At 49.5% G+C, this 24,031-nt stretch overlaps 2 protein-coding genes across 4 annotated transcripts in view; one reads left to right on the top strand and one right to left on the bottom strand.

Moving 5' to 3' along the window:
- The window catches only part of Ift140 (intraflagellar transport 140), an 83,807-nt gene extending 78,731 nt beyond the window's left edge, over positions 1-5,076 (top strand). For both annotated transcript variants that reach the window (XM_051181130.1, XM_051181129.1), the window contains 3 exons: positions 76-242; positions 973-1,114; positions 4,286-5,076. In XM_051181130.1, coding sequence (XP_051037087.1) covers positions 76-242; positions 973-1,114; positions 4,286-4,492 — 516 coding nt within the window. In that variant the 3' untranslated portion in view covers positions 4,493-5,076. The remainder of the gene's footprint in view (positions 1-75; positions 243-972; positions 1,115-4,285) is intronic.
- Positions 5,077-5,174: 98 nt separating this feature from the next.
- On the bottom strand, positions 5,175-22,164 carry Telo2 (telomere maintenance 2). Of its 2 annotated transcripts, none has more exons than XM_051181132.1 (20): positions 21,667-22,164; positions 19,837-20,114; positions 18,203-18,271; positions 17,851-17,995; positions 15,369-15,471; positions 12,679-12,747; positions 12,393-12,534; positions 12,176-12,312; positions 11,314-11,393; positions 11,063-11,176; positions 10,822-10,910; positions 10,548-10,639; positions 10,245-10,361; positions 10,073-10,144; positions 8,570-8,761; positions 7,952-8,043; positions 7,354-7,453; positions 6,948-7,012; positions 6,594-6,709; positions 5,175-5,720 (listed from the first exon to the last, which is right to left on the bottom strand). In XM_051181132.1, the coding sequence occupies exons 1-20, from the start codon at positions 21,996-21,998 to the stop codon at positions 5,614-5,616; spliced, it is 2,511 nt and encodes an 836-aa protein (XP_051037089.1). In that variant the 5' UTR covers positions 21,999-22,164; the 3' UTR covers positions 5,175-5,613. The 2 variants fall into 2 exon arrangements, with proteins under 2 accessions (XP_051037089.1, XP_051037088.1); XM_051181131.1 differs by having other exon boundaries at positions 17,851-17,998; positions 21,667-22,163.
- Between the last annotated feature and the right edge of the window lie 1,867 nt (positions 22,165-24,031).

Below are 24,031 nucleotides of genomic sequence, written 5' to 3'. Positions count from 1 at the left end.
GCTTCTGTAGGGTTCCAGCAGGATTTCAGGGACCCTACTGAGCCTCTTAGATCCTCAAGGGTCTCTTTGGTACAGGTGGAGATTGATGAATACCAGAACTATGACAAGGCTCATGGGGCACTGACTGAGGCCTATAAGTGCCTGTCCAAAGCCAAGGCCAAGAGCCCCCTGGACCAGGAGACAAAGCTAGCCCAGTTACAAAGCAAGATGACCCTAGTGAAGAGGTTCATCCAGGCCCGAAGGTATGTCCTCTTGAGAAATAGGTCAGGAGGGTAATGGCAAACTGTCCTGGGGGAGCTTTTCATGTACTCCAGGCCCTCTATTTGTATCCCAGGATTCTCCACTCCCCTTCAGAAGAGTTAAAACTGACTTTAAGAGACCAGCCCAAGTCTGTGTTTCCAACAGATATTCTTCTGGTAATTCTGGAACAGCTAAATAAGATTCACTGTTGCCTATTATACCCTAGCTCCTCTCTGGGAACCCCCTCAGAATCTCAACACCATCTTGGGAAGATTATTAATACTACAGAATTAAGAAAAAAGACTGGTGCAGAAGGAGTGAGCTCAAGTCAATAGATATGTGTAAGAGGAGCCTTGGCCTAGTCAGGGCTGAGGTATTTATTTTTCTATTGCTATGAGGAGACACTATGCCCAAGGCAACTTATAAAAGAAAGCAATTAATAGGGTCTTGATACAGGGTCAGAGAGTTAGTCCATGCACACACCTGACAGGAAGGTTCTTCCTAGTTTTATCTGCCTGTGTAATATGGCACACCTTTCTCCATGTATCACCCCTTCATGTGCCCCTTGTAAAGACACACACACACACACACACACACACACACACACACACAAACACACACATGCCACGTGGCCATTGCATAAAGCTGCTCCTGCAGGACAGGTGCCTATGCCAGCTGCTGGCATGCAACATGTTGTGGGTTGGGGTCAAGCCTTGTCTGCCACCTTGTTAGGACGTACACAGAGGACCCTAAAGAGTCCATCAGACAGTGTGAGCTGCTCCTAGAAGAGCCAGACCTGGACAGCACCATCCGAATTGGGGACGTCTATGGCTTCCTGGTGGAACACCATGTACAGATGGAGGAATATCAAATGGTAAGGCCACCCTGCTTACCCCAAGTCCTGGTGCTCTAGAGCACAGGCCTTGTTGATGGCAGATTATTACTATTTCCTTTGAGGTGACAAGCTCACTGTCCTAGTGTGCTTTCTATTGCTGTGATAAACACCATGACCAACAGCAACGTAGGGCAGAAAGGGTTTATTTCACTTACAGCTCCTAGGTCACAGTCCTTCACTGAGGGAAGTCAGGACAGGAACCTGGAGTAGAACCCAAGCAGAAGCAGGCAGTGGTGACACGTGCCTTTAATTCCAGCACTCACTCCGTGAGTGAGGCCAGCCTGCTCTACAGAGAGATTTCTAGGATGGACAGGTTCCAAAGCTACAGAGAAACCCTGTCTTGAAAAGCAAAACAAAACAGAAAAAGAACCCAAGCAGATGCCATAAAGGGACACGGCTTCTTGGCTTGTCCCCATAGCTTGCTTTCTCAGACCAACTGGACTACCTCCCTAGGAGTGGCACTACCACTCATTATTAATCAATAAATCCAGGGATGGCAAGACAGTTGAGTGGTTTAGAGCACTTACTGTTCTTGCAGTGGACTCAGTTCAGCTCCCACAACCCACATGATGGCTCATCGCCGTCCACACATAACTCTAGTTCCAAGGGAGCCAACACCGTCTGCCTTCCCCAGGTACTGGGCACACGTGTAGATACACACATATATGTGCAGGCAAAATACTCACATGTAAATCTTTGGGTCGGGGGGGGGGGAACATGGGAGGGAAGGAGAGGGAACTGGGATTGATATGTAAAATAAGAAAAAATTATATATACATGAAAGAAAGAAAGTGCCGCCAGGTGTGGGTGGTGCATGCCTTTAATCCCAGCAGAGGCAGAGGCAGGTGGATCTCTGTGAGTTTGAAACCAGCCTGGTCTACAGAGCTAGTTCCACGACAGGCTCCAAAACAATACAGAGAAACCCTGTCTGGAAAAACAAAAAGAAAAAAAGAAAGGAAAATGCCTACTAACGAATGTAATGGAGGTATTTATCACTTGAGGTTCTTCCAAGATGACCCTAGCCTGTGTCAGTCTGACAAAAAAAAAAAAAAAGAACCAGTTACATTCAGTTAGTTCATCCTTGAGAAAGTGTCTGCCACAGACCCATTTTTTAAAAGGTTCTGTTGCTGTTGTTAAGATAGGTTCTCATGTAGTCCAGTCTAATCCCCCTACCTCTACTCACCTAGTGCTGAAACTATAGGTATGGGCCACTAAGCTGTTTATATAGCACTGGAAACTAAACCCAATGCTGTACTCTACCAACTGAGCTATATTCCCCAGCCCAGCTTTCATTTTACTAATAAACAATAATGTCCTATGTAGAAGTGACTAGCTCTTTGCAAGCATTTGTATGACCATTTTTCATCGTTAGTCATCCCCGTGGCTATACAATATACTAGATAAGGAGTCGTCTGTCTCATTGTGGCTGTGACATTTTCACAGTGAGTGATGCTAAGCACCTCAAATATTTGGAATTTATTTTCCTTTTGTAAAGTGTTCCAGACATTTCCATCATTCTACTTGGTTTTTGTCTGAGTTAGATTTTTTTTTTTCATCTTCTATATCAGACATAAGATTGTTTCTCTTCCTTCCAGAATTCCAGCTGCATACATCTCTTGTCCCTCAACTCATTGTGGCCAAAATCTGCTTCCTCTCATAGCTGCTAGTGTTGCTGCTCAGTTTTCTCTTCTCTTAAGGACTACTCGGAGCTACCCAAACTTGGTCTTTTCACCTCGGCCCCACTGTGTCAAGATGCAAGTGCCTTCCAGACCCCAGGTCTCAACCCGGTCTGCTCTTGACTTTCCAGCGTCCTTCTTCCTTCCATTATGCTGCAGCTGGACTTTGCTTTCTCTTTGACCTCTGCAATCCTTGGCTATGTCCTAAGTTTGTCCTTTGAACTTGTGTTTCCTATGTCTCCACAGTACCTGACACAGACAGGCAACTCTAAATACCTAGGGCAGCATCCCCATCCCTTTGGGTTCATGTCCATCTGGCCCCTGGCCCTGAGGCTTATGATATGTCAGAGCCAGCCAAGCATCACAGTAAAGCCTTCAGAGGGCAGCAGAGACACAGCGCCAGATGGCTCATGTACAAATTTTCCAGAGGCCAATCCAGCACCAAATGCCCCAGGTGGCTGTTTCTTATTTGTGACGCTTGAAGATATATTATCTGTCCAATAAAGTCATTCTGAATTTGGACATACTTTAGAACACAGATCTAGCCAGTTATGGTGGCACAGGTCTACAGTCCTAGCTCACAGGAAGCAGAGGCAGGAAGATCACTGCAGATTCTAGACCAGCCTGGCATACTTAGAGTGCTCCAGGGCCATAGTTACATCCTGTCTTAAAAACATAGAAGTAGCCAGAAATAATATCTAATAATTACACTTCATTTAAAAACGTTTTAAGCTGCTAGTACTTCTGTTGACATTTTGAACTGATAAGCACTTCTAGAGGTAAAAGCTCTAGAAGCTGTGTGAGTCTTCCTTACCTCCCCTGCGTGAGATGCTCTTGCAGTTGAACATGTGTGTGCAAGGTTAGGGAGGCATAAGTATGCTACTCCACAGGAAACTGGGCCTGTCCTGCCAGCCCTGTGCAAACTTAATTAATAACTAGCCTAACAACTTAAATAATAACCAGGTTAAACCAGATACTTGATCAAAAGAAACAGTAAGCCAAGAAGCTTGACCTCAGTTCAGCCAAGCACATGCCCAGATTGAATAAAAGAGATCCAGCCTTCTTTTGCCAGGTGTCCAGGGACTCCAGAGAGAAAGCAGCTCTAGAACTCAAACCAAATTCCTGTGTTCTGGCTGCTAAAGGACCCTCAAGGGTCTCTGTTTGTGTTAATCACAGATCAGGGTTGGCCATTGAGAACCTGAACATCTGATGGCCTCCCACATGACAGTACCCTTACAAATACTAGAGCGCCCAAGAACAGTGACTCTGGGTGCCCCTCGTAGCAAAGGCCTTTCTCTCACCTGGAGCAAGGATGCTTTCCTTGGCCAAGGGAGGGCAGCTGGGACCTGATGTTTAAGAAACTTTATTACCATGAATGAATGATATATGGCAGCCATGTTTCCATGTGAACTAAAGAAGTAACTGGTGGTCACATTTATCGGGCCTTCAAGTCTCCACTGTTGTTTTGTTCTAGGCCTATAAGTATCTTGAGGAGATGAGGAAAAGACTTCCTTCAGCCAACATATCATACTACGTGGACCAGCGCACTGTGGACATTGTGCACCAGGGCCTGGGCCTGCCACCATCTCGCATCATGCCCGAGCGAGTCCGACACAACAGCATGGAGGACCATAAGGATGTGTATGAAGAGGTTATGGAAGAGGTGGAGAATGACCCCTGATAGTCCTGGCTCCCTACTGCTGAGATGTGCCTCCTGGAATTTTAGGAAAAGCAGCTCGTTTTGGTTTTTGTTTATTACTGTTTCTAAATTCTGCATTGTCATGTACAAGCAGGGCGTTGGGATACAGAGCGTAGCCACTGCAGCCCAGGAAGAGTATGCGGTTCTGGGTTTGCCTCAGTTCTGTACCGGAAGGAAGATGATTGCGTTTGTGTTTTGAAGTCTTTCCTTCAACATTCTTACCTCCGGGTGCTTGGTGACTCCTGTGAGTTTTGATTTACTTCTTTTTAAAGGGAGTTAGTTTCATCTTTCCCATGTTCTCCCAATAACAGACTTAGAAACTTCTAGAACTTTGTGAACCAAGCTGTACTTGGTGCTTGGGGATACTCCTTAATATTAAGCCTGTAGTTGGCTACTTGATAGACCCCAGCATAGCCCAGTGCTCCTGAGACCACAGCAAGGACCACCTGGGGGAGGCCTGAGCCCCAAGGACTGTGCCCTTTGTACCAGAGTAGGGACTGGGATACCACACACCATCCATGGCTGCTCACACTCCTGTGACTCCAAATAAAGTCTGTTTGCTCAGAGTCTGTTCTCTCAAGTGCCAGTACTCCTTGCTGCCCCTCATGAGGACCCATGTAGGAACTAAAGTCCTTGCCAGTGAACACCACAAAAGCAGACTGTGTGACATCTGTGGCCCTGTTTATTCTCACAGAAACACTGTCAAGAAGCCCCTGGGGACCCAGCCGGCTACCCCTGGTCTGCTGTCCTAGCATCCCCATAGGGGTATTATTGAAGCTGAACAGCTGTCCCTTATCTTTACCCTTGAGGCCCTGGCCACAGAGCCCAAAGTTCTGCTCTCAGGAGGATGTACCTCTTGGGCCCCACACCCCCAGTCCAAATTCTGGTCAGCCTAAGGCTGGTGAGTCCCACAGCACAGGCCCTGGTATCTTTTGCTGAACGCTCAGCCTTGCCAGGGCATAAATAACAGCAAGTTCAGACTAGTAGGAGCTTAATTCACACACACTGGGACCACTAGCCCCTCCAGACCTAGCTCCTCTGAGGTGGTCTTCTTCCAGTAGGGAGAGCCAAGGGGCCATTTGGGCCCCTGTGGAGTCCTCGGGCTATGGAGAGGAAATGGATAGGAGCTTGTCTTTGAGTCTCTCCAGAAGCAGCAGAGCCCTCACTGCCAGCTCCCTACAGTCCTCATCCACATCCTTCTCAGCCACATCTGCCAAGGAAGAAAGAAGTAAAGAATGAGTGACTAACATGGGGCCAGCTAGTCATTTCTTCTCCTTCACAGTCTTCTCGAGGAGCCACCTGTCAGGCTTCTCCCAGCAAAGGGCCCTAAGCTCCCAGGGGCAGGTGATTGGATAGCTCCACTGGACAGGGTCACAGGATAAAACCAGTCAGGGAAGACAACCTGGGGAGCCCAGCACATGACCCTGAGGAGAACCTCAGACCAAGATGGCTGACAACGGGACCTGCTGTGACTAAACATCAGAAACAGCAAAGCAATAGAAGACATGTAGGACCCCTGCCCGGCCAGGAGAACTGTGGAAGCTGTCGTTTGATTCTGTATCAGGGCCAGTCACAAAGCCTCATGGGAAGTTGGAGTTGTGGGTATGGGCTTTCCAATGGCTCTGAGGTGAACAGTCAGAGTCTGCAACTGACTTTTTTAAAAGATCATGTAGAGAGGTGAGAGATAAAGGGTGGCAAATACTCCAGAGTGGTTCTACATGGAAGTTTCCAGAATTTACTCTACTCCCACATAACCTATCTGGATTTGAAATCTTTTTTTAAGAAAACAGATCTTACTATGTAGCCCTGTCTGGTATAGTACCCACTGTGTAGACCAGGCTAACCCTGAACTCAGAGAGTTCCACCTGCCTCTGCTTCCCAAGTGCTGGGGTAAAAGGCGTGCATTGTTATGTCTGGCATTGGATATGGGAGCCTTCTGAAGGAACAGAGTCCCATCTGAATTGTCCCTGTTGGGATCCTTGTATTAGTCCCCAAAGTGAACAACCACTCAGACTGGCTGGCCTAGCCCCATCTACTCCAACTACCCACATACCTGGTAACACCGTTCCGCCCAGACACTCACCTGCCAACCAGGACCTGGCTTCTAGAAGCTCATCTGGCAGGTCCCCCAGTAGCCGCTCTGTGGGTACACTGAGCAGGACAGATGAGACAGCAGACAGCAAGCCCCGGCGAACATAACTACCAATTGGGGGGGGGGAGGCGGGATGAGATATGACTGTGAATGGAGACTCCAACTAGCCTATGGGAAGAACCTCCCACATGTACCAAATCCAGCAGGCCAACCTGCAATAAAGCTCACTCCAGCCCTGTCTGAGCCCCCTCAGGCCTGACAGGCCACTTCTTACTTCTTATTAGGAAAGATTAGGCACACTGCCTAGGAGACCCTGTGCTTCCCTGAACCCCATGGGCCACTCACGTGTCAACATGGAAGCGAAGGGCCCATACAAACTCCAGCAGGGCCTTTCCCATAGGCACAGCCACCTGGAAGTCAGCAGAGGGACAGCTAGTGAGGGGATTTGCTGTGTATTTCCCACACTTGCTCCAAAGGGAGGATCCCACTGTTCGCCTCTGATGAGGGGATGCATGTAATGCCTTGTGGAGCTTTGCACAGACCTGCCCTTAGGGCCAAAGGGCGGGGAGGATATGTTCTGAGGATGCAGTGCCCATGCCTATGACCTTGACCATCCTGCACTGCTCGCAGATGGGAAATGAACAAGCCACACAGAGCTCAGGTCTGTCCTGTGAACACTGGTAATTATTTCTGCAACTGCACTGCTGTAAAGCTGTGTGGTAGGGCTTTCAGTTACCATTTCCCAACTCACTGTGGTGTTAACAGCCAGGTACATCAGAGATGCTAAGGTGTGGGCCAGTCTTCCAAGTACCAACTGATCATCTCCTAAAAGGTCGAAGGTCACCAGAGGCCTACAATATAAAGCTGAGTGGATGAGGTAGCCCCAACACTTAATGGTTGGCTAAGAGCCCAGAAAGAGGGCTCCTGACAGAAACCCAAACCCCTGAAGGCTCACATAGCCTTCCTCCCACCTTCACACCCTGGGCCAGTATAGCAAAGGACAGCCACAAGGTGAAGGCATTTCCAAAGACCACAGCATACTTTATGCTGCCAAGCACAAACCAGGCCCTGAGTCAAGATCACACCCTATGCTGTCACCAAAATTTCACAGGTTCAGCAGCCAGGTAGCACTGGCAGCAGCAGCAGCACCAGCACCTTCATAAATCCAGGATCAAAGAAGAGAGTCAAAGGATGACTATGCCCTCACCAAAACTCAATAGCAAAGGGACCTTCCAGAATATCCCATACCTTTAACTCAGGCTTATAAAAGAACCCAAGCCCACATTTATACCCTGTCATGTCACAACCACTGTCCACGTGGGGTGTGTCTAAAGTTCCAGAAACCTCACCTGTCAAAGTGCTGAAGGAGGGGGAAGAAGAAGTAACCAGCCACAGAGTTGAATTCATTGGGGCCACCTGACAGCTCCCTCCGAGGACAGCCCTACCAAACACACAGCATTAGTCACGTGCAAGGCTACCCGCCCCTCGGTGTAGCCATCTTAGGCTTGCCCTGGCCTCTCTGGGTTTCAGGGCCCTGTGGAAAGGACAGAGTCTGACTCAGGCTACTGTGGTCTGACAGCAGCGTTCCCAACCCTGCACATCAACAATTCAGAGCTATAGTCCACATCACAGGAAGACCTAGGCATTGTGGAAAGTTAAATAAACTGGTCTCCAGCCCCGAGCTGCAACTCAACTATCTCCAGACATCACCATAGACCCAGGGTCATTTTTATTTCTGAGTGACACTCTGAGATCCTTTCACTTCCATGTTTTAAAATCATGCTGCTCTGGCATGCCCCCATTTATACTTACACTCACTCAAAGGAGCCCCAACACTGGCACTGACCCTGCCTGTGACTGGCCTTCAGTCAGACAACACCTAGAGGAATCCAACTGCTCATCCTCCCACCCACGAAAGCCCCATAAAAGCCCCATGTCTACAAGGCCCTGAACTGAGTCCTGCTGACCTTGGAGAACCTCCGGGTCTTGCTTTTGATCCGCTCTTCCACAACCATCTGCCAGTCAGGAGCCACAGCATTGCCAGGCTGAGAAATAGCTAGTGCTGGTGCACACAAGGTGCCAGAACCAGGGGGACCGTGCTGGGAAAGTCTCTGGAGGCTCCGTGGCCGAGACAGTGCCTGGGCAGCCAGAACAAGGACCTAGAGGAGAGAAAAGACCCAGTACACAGGGACTGGAGAGATGGCAGAGAGGTTTGGAGCACTAACTGCCCTTGCTGAGGAGGACTAAAGCTTAGTTCCCAACAGAGTCCCTCAATGAATCTGGAACTTACCAACTCAGCTGCTGGCCATCAAACTACAGGGGTCCTACTTTCTCTGGCACCCTAGTCCTGGGATTACAGGACATGCCATCAAATGCAGGATTTTATGAGTGCTGGGTTTCTAAACTCAGGGCCTCAAAGCTTTTTTCAGCAAGTTCTTTATGGACTGAGCCATCTGCTCAACCTTCACGACACCCACTTGTAAGAGTTCAGTAGCAGCCAGGTGTTATGGCACACACGTTTAATCCCAGTACTCAGGAGCAGAGGTAGGAGGATCTCTGAGTTTAAAGTCAGCCTGATCTACATAGGGAGTTCCAGAACAGCCAGAGCTACACAGAGAGAGCCCTGAGTTCGGTACACTGAGCACTGGATCACTGCTGGCTACTCTCACTACCATTCAGCTTCAGAGCTTTCCATCTCCTAAAAGAAAACTGTCCACGTTAAACACCCGTCTCTGGGACCCTGGTGATCACCCCTCAGCCCTATCTCTATGAATGCACTGTCTGGATAGTTTACTACCCCACAGCCATGCCACATGCAGTACTTTGCTTTTATACAAGATTTTAAGGGCTGTCTGTGCCGTAAAAGGTATCAGAACTTCTGAAGTTTACAGCTGGGTCACACAGGGAGATACATTTGGTTTCTCCTATAATGATAAATTTCATGTTGTATAAAAACATACCAATATAATTGCTGTCCAAAATACACAAACAAGGCTGGTAAGAGTGGTCAAGAGTGCCTAATGCTCTTGTAGAGGACTAGATTTCAGTTCCCAGCCAGAGCTGGATGGCTCTCAGCCACCTGTAACTCCAACTCCAAGGAGCTCAACACCCTCTCCTGTCCTTCACAGGCACTGTGCACAGTATACATACTCAGACACACACATCTGCACATGAATACAAAGACAAAACAAACAGGGCCAACAAGATGACTCAGAAGGTAAGAATACCCAGACAGACACACACACACAAATAAATAAAAACAATTTTAAAGCCACACAAACAAAAGAAAATACTCTGCCACCAGCTCTCAGCACCATACTGGTGAGCCTATAATCAGCTGACAGAGTACATCAGCCTCTTGCATCCCCACCAAGGAAGCTTGGGGTGACCTTTGTCCACAGTCCATATAGGTCAACTTCCTAACTTAGGGCAGCTTGGGTCTGACAGGAACACAGGTCTAGGTCACTTACATCCAGGATGTCCATGCGCTGCCGGAGGCTATAGTTCAGGCCATAGAACTGTGTTGTCAGATACTTGGCTACCTAAGTAGGCAAAGAAGAAGCCTCTGTGCTAAGGCTCCAAGATTACACAAGGGCCCAATCTGTGCACAGAATGGAACCACCAGGTCGAGCTAAGACTTACTTGCTCCGGGTCTGTGACCGTGACAGCAACTAGAGCTCTCTGGCGAAGTTGTTCAAACTCTGCCATGCAGGTCTTCTCTTCCAGATGCAGTAGCACCTTGGCCAGCTCCACACTCACCTGCACAGGGCCAGGAGTCAGGATGCCTTTAGCTCCATATGCCCAATTAGCAATCCAGTGCTACCCTCTAAGATCTAGGAACAGATGCCACAAAGAGACCTGCCATCCACTCCCTTCCCCTAGTCCCTGTCCTCTATTCCCACACCCCGTACCCCGCTTACCCCGACACATCCTCTTACTGCTCACCTCCCGAGTGGCCTCAGGGCTCCTATAAACCAGGCCCTCCAGCACCTTTAGGGCTGCCTCCCAGCGTTCCATGTCCTCAGATGTGGCCAAGGCTGCACAGAACCCAGATAGGGCTTGGTTAAGTCTTAGCACTGACCCTGACTCGAGTGTGCCCACAGTGTCAAAATGAAACCTAATGGTAGCTGTAGGACAAGGAGAAGTGGGGCCAGGTCCAGGCATCTCAAAACAAGCTACTGCGAAATAAGCACAGTGATTTGACCCCAGCAAAGCCCACCTTCCACGCAGTCTCGGATATACAGGGGCTCCTTGCTGCTCTTCAGCTCTTTGTCCCCTGACATATCATAGGGGATGAACTCATCATCACTATAGTAAGAAAAAGAGAAACGGGATCTGTTCATCCTCAGTGAAGATTTAGATTCCCTTTTATTTTTTACTCCCAAGAGCCTGACACCCATGGGAGATGGCTACCCTCAGCCAATCTTTGAACCCACAGAGGCCAAGGAACGCTGCCCTACCTGTCCAGCTCTGAGTCAGGGCCTTGCTGCTGAACTGGGGGAACATCACTGTCCACTGTCTTTTCAGGTGTCTCTACAGGAGCCTCTGTGGCAACCGAAGCCAGGGATGGGACTCTAGAAAGCAAACAAGAGTTACCCAGGTTAGACTTGCGCACCACATATCCCAGAAGGGCTTCTATTATCTGCCCATGTCTCCCCTAACTTCTGTCAGAAGGACCCACGATGGAGACCAGGAATGTGGAGATCCTCACCCTGTCTCCGAAGAGCAGGCACCCGCAGGCCCAGGGGTGGCCAAGGCCAGCATCTCACGACTCATCTCATCTTCTTCGTACTATTGCAGATATGATGGAGTGAGTGATGCCCACAGGCTGCAGAAGCCACCTCACCATGGACAGTCAGCCAAAGCCAGCCCTCCTCACATACTGCTCCACGTCACTGAGCAGTCTGGCCTCAGATAGCCAGTCGTCTTTTCTAAAGCAACTGCTAAATGCCCACCTCAAGCTAAGCATGCTGCTAGGTGTGCTGAGCCTAGAAGCTTCTTCCTCCTTTAGGATTTGAAGACCCTTGACTGCTGACATGCCCAAGGACAGGGTATGCTGTTGAGGTGAACGTCACACCTGCCTCTGCTGTAGATGTTGGAGAAACTACATCTATAAGCTCGCAGTTAAACCATGTAGAGCCCAACACAGTCAAGGCCCACACTGTCCAACCTGGTAGTGCCCATGCCAATCAGTGGTCAGGAGAAAGTGACACGCCCTATGCGCTGCCAGCCCAGATCAGCTCTACTATCCAAAGAGCACCCAGGTCCAGCAGGCCAACTCTAAGGCAATGGTTCCTTCACTCCTGTCTAACCAAGCCAGAGAGCATATCCGGAAGAGTATATGATCACAGACTTGGCCCTGACCACACACAGACCCACTCCAGCTACCACCCACAGGAGCTGCCGTAAGTTAGAACTGCCACACACATTGAGCCTGGCCCTCCACATGCCTACCACAGGATGCTCCTCAATCCTAGACCCCACAAAACTGAGGTACTAGAAGTGCAGGTATTACAGCAAGGGAGACCCAGAGCCCTGTCACCTGGAGGGCATAGAGAAGATAGCCTGCTCACTTGGAATTTCAGGGGAGGCCCCTCAGGATGGATCCTGGAGCTGATGACCTCGGCCACAATCATGCCCAAGCGACGCACAGGGGGCAGGCTGCTGTCGAGGCGACACTTCACACCTGCCATCATGCTGGCCAGCAGTTCTTAAAGCACCAGACATGAGTCCTAAAGGGCTCCATAAAGTGTTAGGGGGCAGGGTGTACCCACGCCACAGCCTGCTTACCATCCTGGATGTCCTGCAGCTCCAGCTCCCCAAGGTGTGCCAGGCAGACAAGGATGGCCTTGCTGACATAGCACTGCTGCTCCAGTGGTGCATGACGGACGGCACTGCTGTTGCCCCACGTCTCCAGCAGCTCCTTAAGCACCTGGCAAACAGCAGAGCCCATAGCGCTCCCAAGGGGCTCAAGCATAAGTGAAACTGGACCCCTGTCCTTCTCATCAGAAGACAGTCCCTCTACTGCCCCTCCTGCCTGGACCACCACAGCCTTAGAGGGTCAAGTGGGGCTTACCTGTACGAGGAGTGGCCGCCGCTGACTGTCTACAGCCAGGTACCCCAGCAGGCTCTGAAGCATGGGTGTCTACAACAAAAGCGGGTCCTTTCTACCAGGCAGGGACTGGCCCCTGCCTGTCCCCTACAAGGGCCTTTGGGAGTCCAAGGAGAGGAATGGGAAGGAATGGGACTGCCAACCTCCAACCTCCCACAAAACCAGAGATGCAGGTTCCCTCCCCAGGTTCCCACCTCAGCAACTGTTTCAGCTGATAATTTTTCTACTTTCCATTTCAAATAAACTTTGAGAACTCAATGAGTTATTTGTCAAATTTCACACTTACTGGTTCTTGTGGTAGAGGATGCCTTTGATACTGGGTTTCTCGGTCCAGACATATAAGAACCTGCTGGGCTCCCCACTATAACTCTCTGGGGTTCTTCCTTTGGAAAGGCTTCTGAACCCATAGTCTACCTTGTTATTTCTTTCTTATGCATGCGTGCATATGTGCATGTCCCACGGAGCCCACAAGAGTGTCAGGTCCCACGGAGCTAGAGGTCCAAGCATTTGTAAGCTTCCCCATGTGAGTACTGGGAACTAGGCCAGGGTCCTCCACAAGAACAGTGTACGCCTAACCACTGAGCCATCTCTCCAGCACCCCCCTTTTTTTCCTTTTTGAAACAGGGTTTCTCTGTGTAGTTTTGAAGGCTGTCCTGGCACTCACTCTGTAGCCTAGGATAGCCTCAAACTCACAGAGATCTGCCTGCCCCGGCCTCCCAAGTACTGGGATCAAAGGCATACCCACCATCGCCCCTCCAATTTTTAAGGTCTTACTATGTAGGCCATGCAGGCTTTACACACATGGCAATCCTGCCACTGCAGCTTTCATGCTAGAATAAGAGGCATGAGCTACCATATCTATCCTCCACTCATGTTTCAGAAAAAAAAGAAAAGAAAAACCAAAAGAACTGTGTGAACTAAGCTGCCTCCTGAGCCCCATTAGTTACTTCCTTTCACAGCTACTTCAAGACCACGGGCTTGTGGTACAGGGATGACTGCATGAAATGTACTCTGGCACTTGCAGCTCTTAGTTTGTGGCATCATCCCACTGACTGCCTTATGATCTGATGGCTTAAAACTGAGCAATGGGTCCAGGAATAGACAGCCTGTATGCTCTTTCATCAGAGATCTGTGGGGACAATCCTGCCTCTGTTTACCTAGAACCCCACTGCCCACCTGCCCTCTTGGAGGATGGCTTAAATGTTAAAGTGGCTCCATCCCTTCAAGTGTACCCAGCTGCCAACTCATGTTACTGGGATGACTCTCCAGGGTTCCTGCCTGAGTGCCACTACATGTAGCAAGTGGAAGGCACCTCAGTTCACACCTTGGTCCTTGGCACAGGAGCCAGAAAGTCCAACCGGATCATCTCTGCTCAGTCCCCACTTACCCACCCAACCAGCCTGGCCTTACCTACTGTCCTCTTGCTCTCTGGGCACCCGGGGGATCCCCTACCAGCTCAGGCTTTCTGCACAGCCAATCAGCTAGCTCCCTGGTATTCCAGTTCTCAGAGGACTCTGGCCCACCAAGACAAATCCTCAGAGCCATACCTCCTTCTCCAAGCCATCCTCCTGCCCTACCTGCTCCTTGCTGCCAGCACCTACCACATCACCCTATGTACTAACTAGCCAACACCTACATGGGCAACATCTGCTTCCTTTCCTGTAACATGAATTTATGATAATGAGGATGCTCAGTACCCAAGACAGAGCCCAATTTCAAAGAAACACTATGGATGAAAATGTGAGCAGGAAGAAACAATGGACTGCACTCTTCCCTGCCCAATGCTGCTGTCCACTTAACTCTGGCTGTGTCCTGTTCCTCATTCTCCACTGTTTTGACCTACTAGCCAGCTCTGAGCCAGAGCCCCAAAGCACAAGGACAGTGGCAGTCATGTCTGAGGCACTCAGCCTCTGGAGTCCTGATGCATCAACCCCTCAGGCATAGAATGGAGTTGGTGAGGGTACCTTCCTGGGTAGTACGAGGATCCAGAGACATGTGACATACTCACTTGGAGCCCAGGGTGCTGCAGAGGGGCCTACCACTTTGCTGATCTCTCCTAGGCACCTGTTGTGTAACTGTTCTTGTTTTGATTTTCCCCTATGGTATTGAGGCTAGACTACAGCACCTTGCATAATGAGCATACAATCTCTCTTCTTTTTCTTCTTTTTTAGAGTCACTGAGACACGGTCAAGCTGGCCTCAAACTTGCTGCAAAGCTGGAGATGGCAATGGCCTCATAATGCTCCTGTCTCTACCTCCCAAATACTAAAATAACAAAAGAAGTATGCCACACTATGCCTAGCCCTTCACTTTTTTTTTTTTTTTTTTTTTTTTTTTTTTTTTTTTTTGAGCCAGGATCTCACTATTTAGGCCAGGCTGGCCTTGAACTCAAGAGATTCAACTGCCTCTATCTCTAGAATGCTAAGATTAAAGGAGTGTGCCAACCCAGTTCCCCTTACTCCATTTTTTTTTTTGGGGGGGGGGTTCTCTGTGGCTTTGGAGCCTGTACTGGAACTAGCTCTTGTAGACCAGGCTGGACTGGGATTAAAAGCATGCGCCGCCACCACCACCGGGCTCTCTTACTCCATTTTTTTATAACAATTTTTCCTGTGACTTGGAAAGCCTGCAGGCCCCACCGTGTCCTGGCATTCTCACCGAGTGTTGGTACTGCAGGAAAAGAAGCTTCCGGGCCATCACAAACTGAGCTTTCTTATTCTTCACCACCAGGTTCCCTAGTAGTCGTGACAGGACTTCAGGCCTGTGAGGCAGGTGTAGAAGGAGCCTGAATCACAAATTGCCCTCAAAAGGAAGGAACAAGGAAAAACAAACAGTATGGTGCCCTGTGTCCTGCCACCTGCTCACTCTGAGTTTGGCCAAGCCCTTTCATGGCCTGAGTTGGTCCTTAATCTTCCATCTTTCCAGAATGAATGTGAATACCCAATGAAAGCCTGGGCCCCACATCAAAACTGAGAGGACCAACCCAAGATGGGGGTCCTTCCCTGTTCTGCCAAGGCCAAAGATGAATGTGTCTCTACAACAGGGCATCACACCTTTGCTATTAAGGGCCAGAAAGTACACCCTTAGACAGACTCACTATCCAAAGCAGCCACTCAACTCTGGTAGTAGCTAAAAACAGCCCTAGACAAATGTATGAACGAATGGGCATGCCAATAAAACTTTATTTATAAAAAGACCACCAGCCTGATTTAGCTCAAAACAACAATTTGCATAAGCCCAAGCTAGACTACTTCCTTCAGAAAGTAAGGCTGTGGCCAGCTGCCTCAGCCACACAGATGGAGATACAGCTGGGTTTCCTCCTCACTCATTATTTCTTTTTATTACATGTATTTATGTGTGTGTATGTATGCATGTGTCTGCATATGTCTCAGTGTGTGCATGTCTGTGTGTGTGTGTGTGTGCATGTGTGTGAGTGAATGTCTATGTGAATGTGTGCATTTGTATGTCTGTGTGTGGATGTGTGTATGTGTCTATGTGTCTGTGTGATGTGCATGTCATATCACGCATACCATGGAGGTCAAGAGAATAATTTGGAGGAACCGATTCTCTCCTTCCACCACATCAGCCTTGATAGCAAGTGACTTTACCTGCTGAGCCATCTCACCAGTCCTGACGGTTACATCTAATCCCACACAAAGGTCAGCATGGTAGCACACACTTTCTATCCCAGAACTTGTTAGGCAGAAGTAGGCAGATCTCTGACTTAATTCTGGCCAGCCAGAACTACATAGTAAGTTCAGGCCAGCCAGGACTACAGAGCAAGATTCTGTTTTAAAGAAAGAAAAACAACTCCACACGAAGTCATACAGGCTACAGCTGTGAATATTGTTCCATAGGTAAGGTGCCTGCTGGACAGCATAAGGACTTGAGTTTGATCCCCAGAACCACTAGAAAAAGCTAGGCATGGTGGCACACATTTGTATCTGAAGAACCAGAAAGGATCCCTGGGGCTTGCTAGCCAGCCAACCTAATCAATGAGCCCAGGTTCAGTGAGAGACTGTCAAAAATAAGGTAGACAACTCTTGAGGATCAATACCTGAGGATTGGCCCCTGTTTTCACATGCACGTGTACACATATCTGCATATGCATACATTAGCATGCACACACATAAAAATGCTTATTTTTTAAAAAATTTAAAGACACATAAAGGCTTGGAAAGCAGGAGGGGGAGAGGACCCCTGAAAATTTGAGAAAGCAAACCTATGTAACCTGACGTATGGCTTCAGCACAGGGAACAGGTATTCAGGGGACAGTCAGTCCACCTGACAAGATTCAAAACCTAAAGTGAACCTGGAATTCATGGTGCATGCCTGTAATCCCAGATCAAGAACAAAACAAGAAACCCACAGGACTCTAGGTGGTGGGGCTCTGCTGAGAGCCCAGTGGACCTCAGAGGATAGAGCCCAGAACTCCCAGAACTTGTTTTCCTCTGGGTGGCCCTAGCTGTCCTGGAACTAGATCCTATAGACCTTGCCTCTGCCTCTTGAGTACTGGGATTAAAGGTGTATGCCCAGAACTTATGGGGAAAACTATTACAAACACACTGGGAACACACCATGAACAAGCAAGGGGCATCAATAAAAAATTCACACCCGTACCTACAACCAAAGAATGCAAAGTCAACATCGAGTGATGCCTTGTACAGAGGCAGACACTGGGAACCTGGTGAGCTAGCAATGCACTCAGAGCATTCAGCCAGCCCAACAGGCCTGCTTCCAGCAACAAGACCCAAAGATTCACCACTACATACCAAAGATGAATAAACATAAGAGAGTGAACTGGAATCTGTCAGAGACAAAGCCAACACAGTTCAGTAAGCGCTCACAGGGATCAGAGAGTCCCCACAACAAGGAAGAAACAGATCAATGAATGAGCAATGAGACCACAGTGAAAAGTATGACAGGCACAGGATGGGCGTTAGGCTCACAACCAATGGCCATCCTGGAAACCAATGGCCAGCCTGGAAATGCAATTCTAGGAGAGGATGGGCCACCCAAGCTGTACAAGATATGGGCTCTAGTATGGCACCCAGGACAGCAGCATGGGGAATGGCAGCAATGGTAGAGTCTACCCTGCCACCCTGAGAAACAATGGCTGGGAGAGGACCTGACTGCTTACCTGGGAGTGGCCTCTACAAGCCCTATCAGCACAGCCTCTACTGCTCGGTCAGGTACTTGTTCCACCAGACGCCAGCATACCCGCTGCCACAGACAGCTGTCCTGGGTGAGCACTGTCAGTTGGGGCACCAGCACACCCAGGATTTCTTCTGAGGGGACACAAAGGTTCTAAGCTTCAGGAGCCACCTCAGCCAGGGGGCAACAGGGGTACCCAGTGCCCACAGCCCCCTCAGGCTCACAAGCATGGGCAAGGGTCAACTTACATGTACTGTATGGGATGTACATAACATGTACATCCTGTGCATGATTCTCACCCTCCTCCAAGGGTGGGGACGGTATCAGGGACTACTCACTCTTTCTCCCCTGGATGCAGACCTTCCCCAAGACGCGAGACACGAAGGAAACAGAGCAGTCTAGGCCACCTGGAATGAAAAGCAAGACCTGACTGCAAGAAAGGTCATCAGGAAAAACATTACAGACATCTGACTAAGGATAGAGACCTTGTGCTTAGCAGCCAGGTCAGTCATAGAAACTCCAGCTGTATGGAGAAAATGTGCATATCTAACATGAGGAAAAACCTAAATGGAGCTGTTTTTAACTTGAAAATCTAGTAATAATAAGTTTTTGAAAGTGTCACACACATCATCTCACACACAACCATTAAAATAACCCTACCTACATCACTGAAGAGGCACCAGAGGGGTCCTGGCTTAGCCAACTACAGAAGCATAACTGGGCTCTGGGCAGACTATAGACATGGCAACAACCACTGCCCATAAGCTCTCCCTCCTTGATGGAGCCACAAGAAGGTCAAGAACAAGGAGGAGATGGGGTGGCAGCCTCCCACAGTAGAGTTGAGATGATGGCACCTTCCAGAAACAGGCATGGAGTCAGACATATGGTGACCTAAGGACAGATACTTAAGCGCCTGCAAGGACAGAATCCAAAGCACTACTAAGAATAGAGTGAGACCCTGTCTCAAAAAACAAGACAAAACAAAACAGACCAGAAAGGGGTTGCTGGAAGAATCTAGGAGGACAGTGGCTTGGGCTAGGTGGGGGCCAGGCCAAAGCTCGAGAGGACCAGCTTCCTCTGGGGATCACAAGGGTAATGGACACAGGAGCCCTCAGGATGCTGGGCTGAGTCCATGGAAGCAAGCCAAAGTAGAAACTCAGCTAGGAACAGGCTGAAAGAAGGCAGCTGGAGTAGCTCCAGATAAGCCGAGGTATGCTGGAGTGTGCACCTGGCAGACACAAGAAGGAAGGGGAATACTTCAGGAAGAGACAAAGGCTCAAGCCATCAGTCACTGCCCAGTACCTGATAGCTCACTCACTCAGGGATCACAATGGCTCGTCCCCCATACTCATTCTTGAGTTGTATACCTGGGAAAGCCAATTATCATGTCCCATAGAAACCTTTAATCCCAGCACTCGGGAGGCAGAGGCAGGCAGATGTCTGTGAGTTGGAGGCCAGCTTGGTCTATAGAGCAAGTTCCAGGACAGGCTCCAAAGCAATACACAGAAGAAAACCTGCCTCAAAAAACCAAAAAAAAAAAAAAAAAAAAAAAAAAGAAAGAAAAAAAGGAGACAGAGCTAACCTTGGACAACCACAGGTGGTCAATAGAGATGTCTGAGTGACAGGTAGTTCCCATAGTGCCAGACAACACATACGAAAAGCATCTGCCCTCAGACCCAAGAACAGTCAATACACAGTGTCACCACCAAAGACAGAGACAAGCAGACTCAAGTAAGCAGGAGGTGGACCTTAGCAAACAAGACGACTTTTAGGATGTACAAGTGGCTGGGTAGGAAAAGCAGGTCTCAATCTGGTGGCTTTGCCTAACTGCCAACTAAGAACTAGGGTCAGACCCAACTTCCCAAGCTCAAAAGCCAAGAGAGATGAAATTCCATCAGGTAATGTGATATTGTCTGACCCCGAATAGCATCTAACCTACCTCTGACAGCCCCACCCTGACTCTTATGCTCACCTTGGAGAAAGTTCACAACTGCCTTTAGTACTTCCACAACCTCCTGGCCAAGCAGAGGGAAGTAGTTCTGGGGGAAGAACTGGGTCAGGTTGTCCTGCTGGAGACAGTTGCCTAGGCGATCAGGCAAGCCCACCACCTTGTTGAGCAGCGTCTCCTGGAATAGGGGGAAGCTGGGCTTTGTCTGAGGCCGACACTGCTCCTCCATTAGAGCAGCCACTCTGCCCTTGCTCAGAAATATCTCCAGCAGCCGAGCCATCTTCATCAGACGGAAGCTAGGGCTAAAGAATAGCAAGTGTATTAGGTAGAGCCCTCAGCGCTCTCTGTCTTAGTGTCCCCTTCTGGCCATAAAGAATCAGTCCCAGAGCTAGAAAGATAGTCTTACAAGCATGAGATCCTAGGTTTGATCCCCAAAACCTACATAAGAAAGCCAACTGAGGCAAGCACAATGGCACATGCCTTTAATCCCAGCATACAAGAAGCAGAAGCAAGAAGATCTCTGTGAGTTAAAAGCCAACCTGGTCTACACAGTAAGTTCAAGGGACAGTCAGAACTACTACAAAGTGATACCCTGTCTCAACCCCACCTCCCCTACCACCCAAAAGAAGAAAAAAAAAAAAAAAAGGTGAGGTGGTAAGTGCTTGGAGTCCCCGCCCTGGGGATACAGACAGAGGTGGATTCCTAGGACTCCCTGGCCAGACAGCTTAGCCTAATTGGCAAGCTCCCAGCAGATGAGACACCTATCTCCAAAAAAAGAGGCTGAGTGTGGTAGAGGCAGTAGGAGGAGAATCTCTATGAGTTCAAGGTGAGTCTGGCCTAAAAGTTCCAGGACAGACCTGTTCTCAAAAAGGAAAAAGAAAAAAAAAAAAAAAAAAAACCAGTCCCAACAACTTCATGAGCATTTACATTTGAACTCATTAGCTGAACAAAACACTTAATTCCACTGCTGAATAGCCAGTTACTAGCAGGCTATCCCCTGTTTGAACAGGCAGACACCACCATTTCTTCCTCTACTCCGCACTGTGCTGGCTTAGATCACAATAGTTCCTTTCTTTCTTTCTTTTATTTAATTTAAAGCTTTGAGATTTTATTTCGTGTGTATGTGGGAGTGTTTTGCCTACAGGTATGTCTGTGTACCACATGGGGAAAAGGTCTTCAGATCCCCTGCAACTGAAGTTACAGACAGTTGTGAGCTGCCATGTGGGTGCTAGGGACTAACCCAAGTTCTCTGGAAAAACAACCAGTACTCTTAACCTCTGAGCCATCTCTCCAGCCCCCACAACAATTTCTAAAAACCCAGCTTCTCAAAGCCACTGCATCCTCCCAAGGATTGCCACTTGATTGGATATAGAACCTGGGACTAGGGTCCACGGCAGCAAGACATTTAAAAACCTACATCTACTGAGTGGTGGTAGTACACATCTTTGAAACCAGCACTTAGGAGGCAGAAGCAAGTGGATCTCTGTGAGGTCAAGGCCAGCCTGATCTACAGAGCTCCATGATAGCCAGTGCTACACAGAGAATACGTAAAAACCTGAAATGTTCTGAGATGGTGCTGAAGGTGCCATAGAATTAAGGGAAGGTCCAGAAGAGGACAGCAAGTGACACCCTACCTTTCTGATGTGGGCTGGGGGTGGTGCAAACTCTCTGAGTTACTGGCTTGCTCCTGCTATCTGCATTGTGAACCCTGCTCTTCCAGCCTTCAACAAGAGGGAGGCCAAACTAAGATGCAGGGGTCCTTTCCCTTTCAGAACTGGGCACAGCTACACTCAGTTCTGGAGTGTTAGGTTCCTTCTCAGAACTTAGGCGTCCTGTTGCTCCTAAGCTGCTCACCCAGCAGTGCTCTCAATGGCCTCCATCAGCACCAGGAAGGCTTGGTCTGGAGGGCCATCGAGGAAGAAGCTCTCCCACAGCTGTTCCAGCTGACCATCGGGGGATAGCTCCAGCCAACCTGGGCTCAGCTTGCTGACCAGACATCTGAGAACGGCTGAGAAGTGGATGGTGGTAAACTCCTCCTTCTCAGGGAGAGCTGGATCCTCGGTTCCACCCAGGTATCTCTTCAGGGTCCCCAAGGCAGAGAGGATGTGGCCTACATCCTCTGAGGATGAAAGGGTGTGAATGGCTTCTTGGACCGTGAGTCGGACAGCAGGCAGTGCTGGGTCCATCTTGCAGGACAGAGCTGAGGGGCCCAGAAAAGCAGGTTAAGAGTCAAGAATTGTTCCTGTGGCACTCAGGAAGGACATAGGCTGAGAGAGGAGGGTAGGCTCTAAATCTCAGAAACCCCAGCAGCCCTTTATTCCCACTCCCTGGCGCCTCACAAGATCTCACTCTGTCCCTGCCGGGTGGTCTGACAGGGGTTCAGTCCTGGACTGTACCCATTAGGTGGGTCAGGACCTATGCCCTGGGGGCTGTCTCCTTTGCCAAGCTCGCTAGTTCTTGGGTGAATGAGTGTCTTGCCAGCCTGCAGTAACTGCAATCCCAGCGTCTGCAGTTCCAGGTGAGCACCCAGCCCCCTAAACACGAGGCCCTGGGCTAGCATGGAAGCCGGCCAATCTGCAAGGCCGTCACCACTGCAGACCCAACCGGACCAACCACTCCTACAGGGTTCCGCCGGCCCCCATGCTTCAGAGCCAAGGCCGCGTGCTCCCTCCCGCTGGCCGCTGATTCGCCACGGCACCAGGACCACGAGCCCCGTTCAGTGGCAGCCTAGGACGGTTGTGAGTTCGAGTCCCAGACCTCACGTGGAAGTGGGAAGGATATTTAGAGTTTCTGGATATGATGCCTACGAGAAGCTCGGTATGAATCCGGGTAGCGCCGGCGCGCTGGTGGCCGCAGTATCTGCGCCTGCGCAAGAGGTAAACGAGGCGTGGCCTATGCGGCTGGGAAAGGCAAAGCCTGAGTATGTGTGTCCACCCCTTCCCTCCTCCGTAGCTGCAGTTTTCCCTAACTCTGGTGCGGCCCTCCGCAGCACCCTGCCCTACTTCCCTCGCTTGAGTCCGGGGACTTTCCGCCCTAGAGCTGGGTGGGCTTCCTGAGGACGACACTAACCTTCAATTTGGGCTGTCAGGTGAACGAGACAAGTTGTGATCAGCATGCATGCGGTGGGCACACAAGGCTGCATTGTTTAAAGCGAACCCACAAACCGCTTGCAAACTAACTTAAATGAAACATCACTGATTGAGTAGCCTTCCGGCGGCCCTGGCTGCAGCCTGGAAACATTCCATCATGGCAGAACGTTGTTTTACCACCCTGATCCGAAAGATATGCTGAGTTAGCCACACTTCAGCAGAACCGAGTGTGGGTGGAAATCCGGGCGATATGTATTCGCTCAACAACATCAGGCAAATTTACAGGAGGAAATGGAGAACTAAGTACCCATTCGGGACTCAGCAGTGAAGAGGGCATACTGGCAGAGAGCAGTGGTGGCGCACGCCTTTAATCCCGGTAGAGGCGCGGGGGGGGGGGGGGGAGGGCGGGGGGAGGCGGGAGGACATGAGGATCTCTGAGTTCGAGGCCAGCCTGGTCTACAGAGTGAGTTCCAGGACAGCCAGGACTGTTATATAGAGAACCGGTGTCCCGGAAAACAAAAAGAAGAAAAAAGAAAGAGAAAAGAGCGCATATTGGGGACTTAGGTGATATCTCAGAGCTTAAAAGTACTTGCTCCTCTTGCAGAGGTACCAAGTTCAGTTCCCAGCACCCATGGAAGTGTTGCTAATCAGCTGGCCAGGATCTATTTGCTCTACACAGATAAAAAGAACTGTGGGTAGTCAAAGATAAACTCTTCATGTGCTACCTTTCATTTCCCTCCATGTTTGACCTCAGGGAGGGGCAGCAACTGGCTGAGGGGCCTGGAGGCATTGTGTGCCTTAAAGCTAAGAGTATTCTAGCTCTTGTGTAGGATTCGTGGGCCCTTTCCTGTGGCTGCACCACCATCAGGCAGACATGGGCTTTTATTGCAGGGACTCTTCAGCCCCCTGCAGCTTTACCTTTTTGTTTGTTTGTTTGTTTTTAAATATAGGCCTTTACTCTTGATGACGGCAGTGTTACAATCCTTGGCCTGAGTTTGAGACCCCTTGGCTCTTTGGAACTCTTCTGGCGTCCAGGGCTGCAGCTTCTCTTCTCAGGTTTAGTCATTTATCCTTATTCAGTGTCAGTCCTCTGGCCTCTCTTGACACCTGCCTCTTTGGCTATCACAGAG

The sequence above is a fragment of the Phodopus roborovskii genome, unplaced genomic scaffold, assembly GCF_943737965.1.
Source record: "Phodopus roborovskii unplaced genomic scaffold, PHOROB, whole genome shotgun sequence".
NCBI classification, from domain to species: Eukaryota; Metazoa; Chordata; class Mammalia; order Rodentia; family Cricetidae; genus Phodopus; species Phodopus roborovskii.
Note: the sequence above shows the minus strand (reverse complement) of the source record. Positions and strands in the feature narration are given on the sequence as shown.

Excerpts from the sequence above, each read along its gene's own strand:
- Telo2 (XM_051181131.1), bottom strand. The coding sequence starts at position 21,998 with ATGGACCCAGCACTGCCTGCTGTCCGACTCACGGTCCAAGAAGCCATT. Across the intron at positions 17,999-18,202 it reads CTGCATCCAGGGGAGAAAGA|AAGAAATCCTGGGTGTGCTG; the intron begins GTGAGTAGTCCC and ends GTGTCCCCTCAG. Across the intron at positions 12,748-15,368 it reads TCCTGCAGTACCAACACTCG|ACACCCATGCTTCAGAGCCT; the intron begins GTGAGAATGCCA and ends CTTTTGTTGTAG.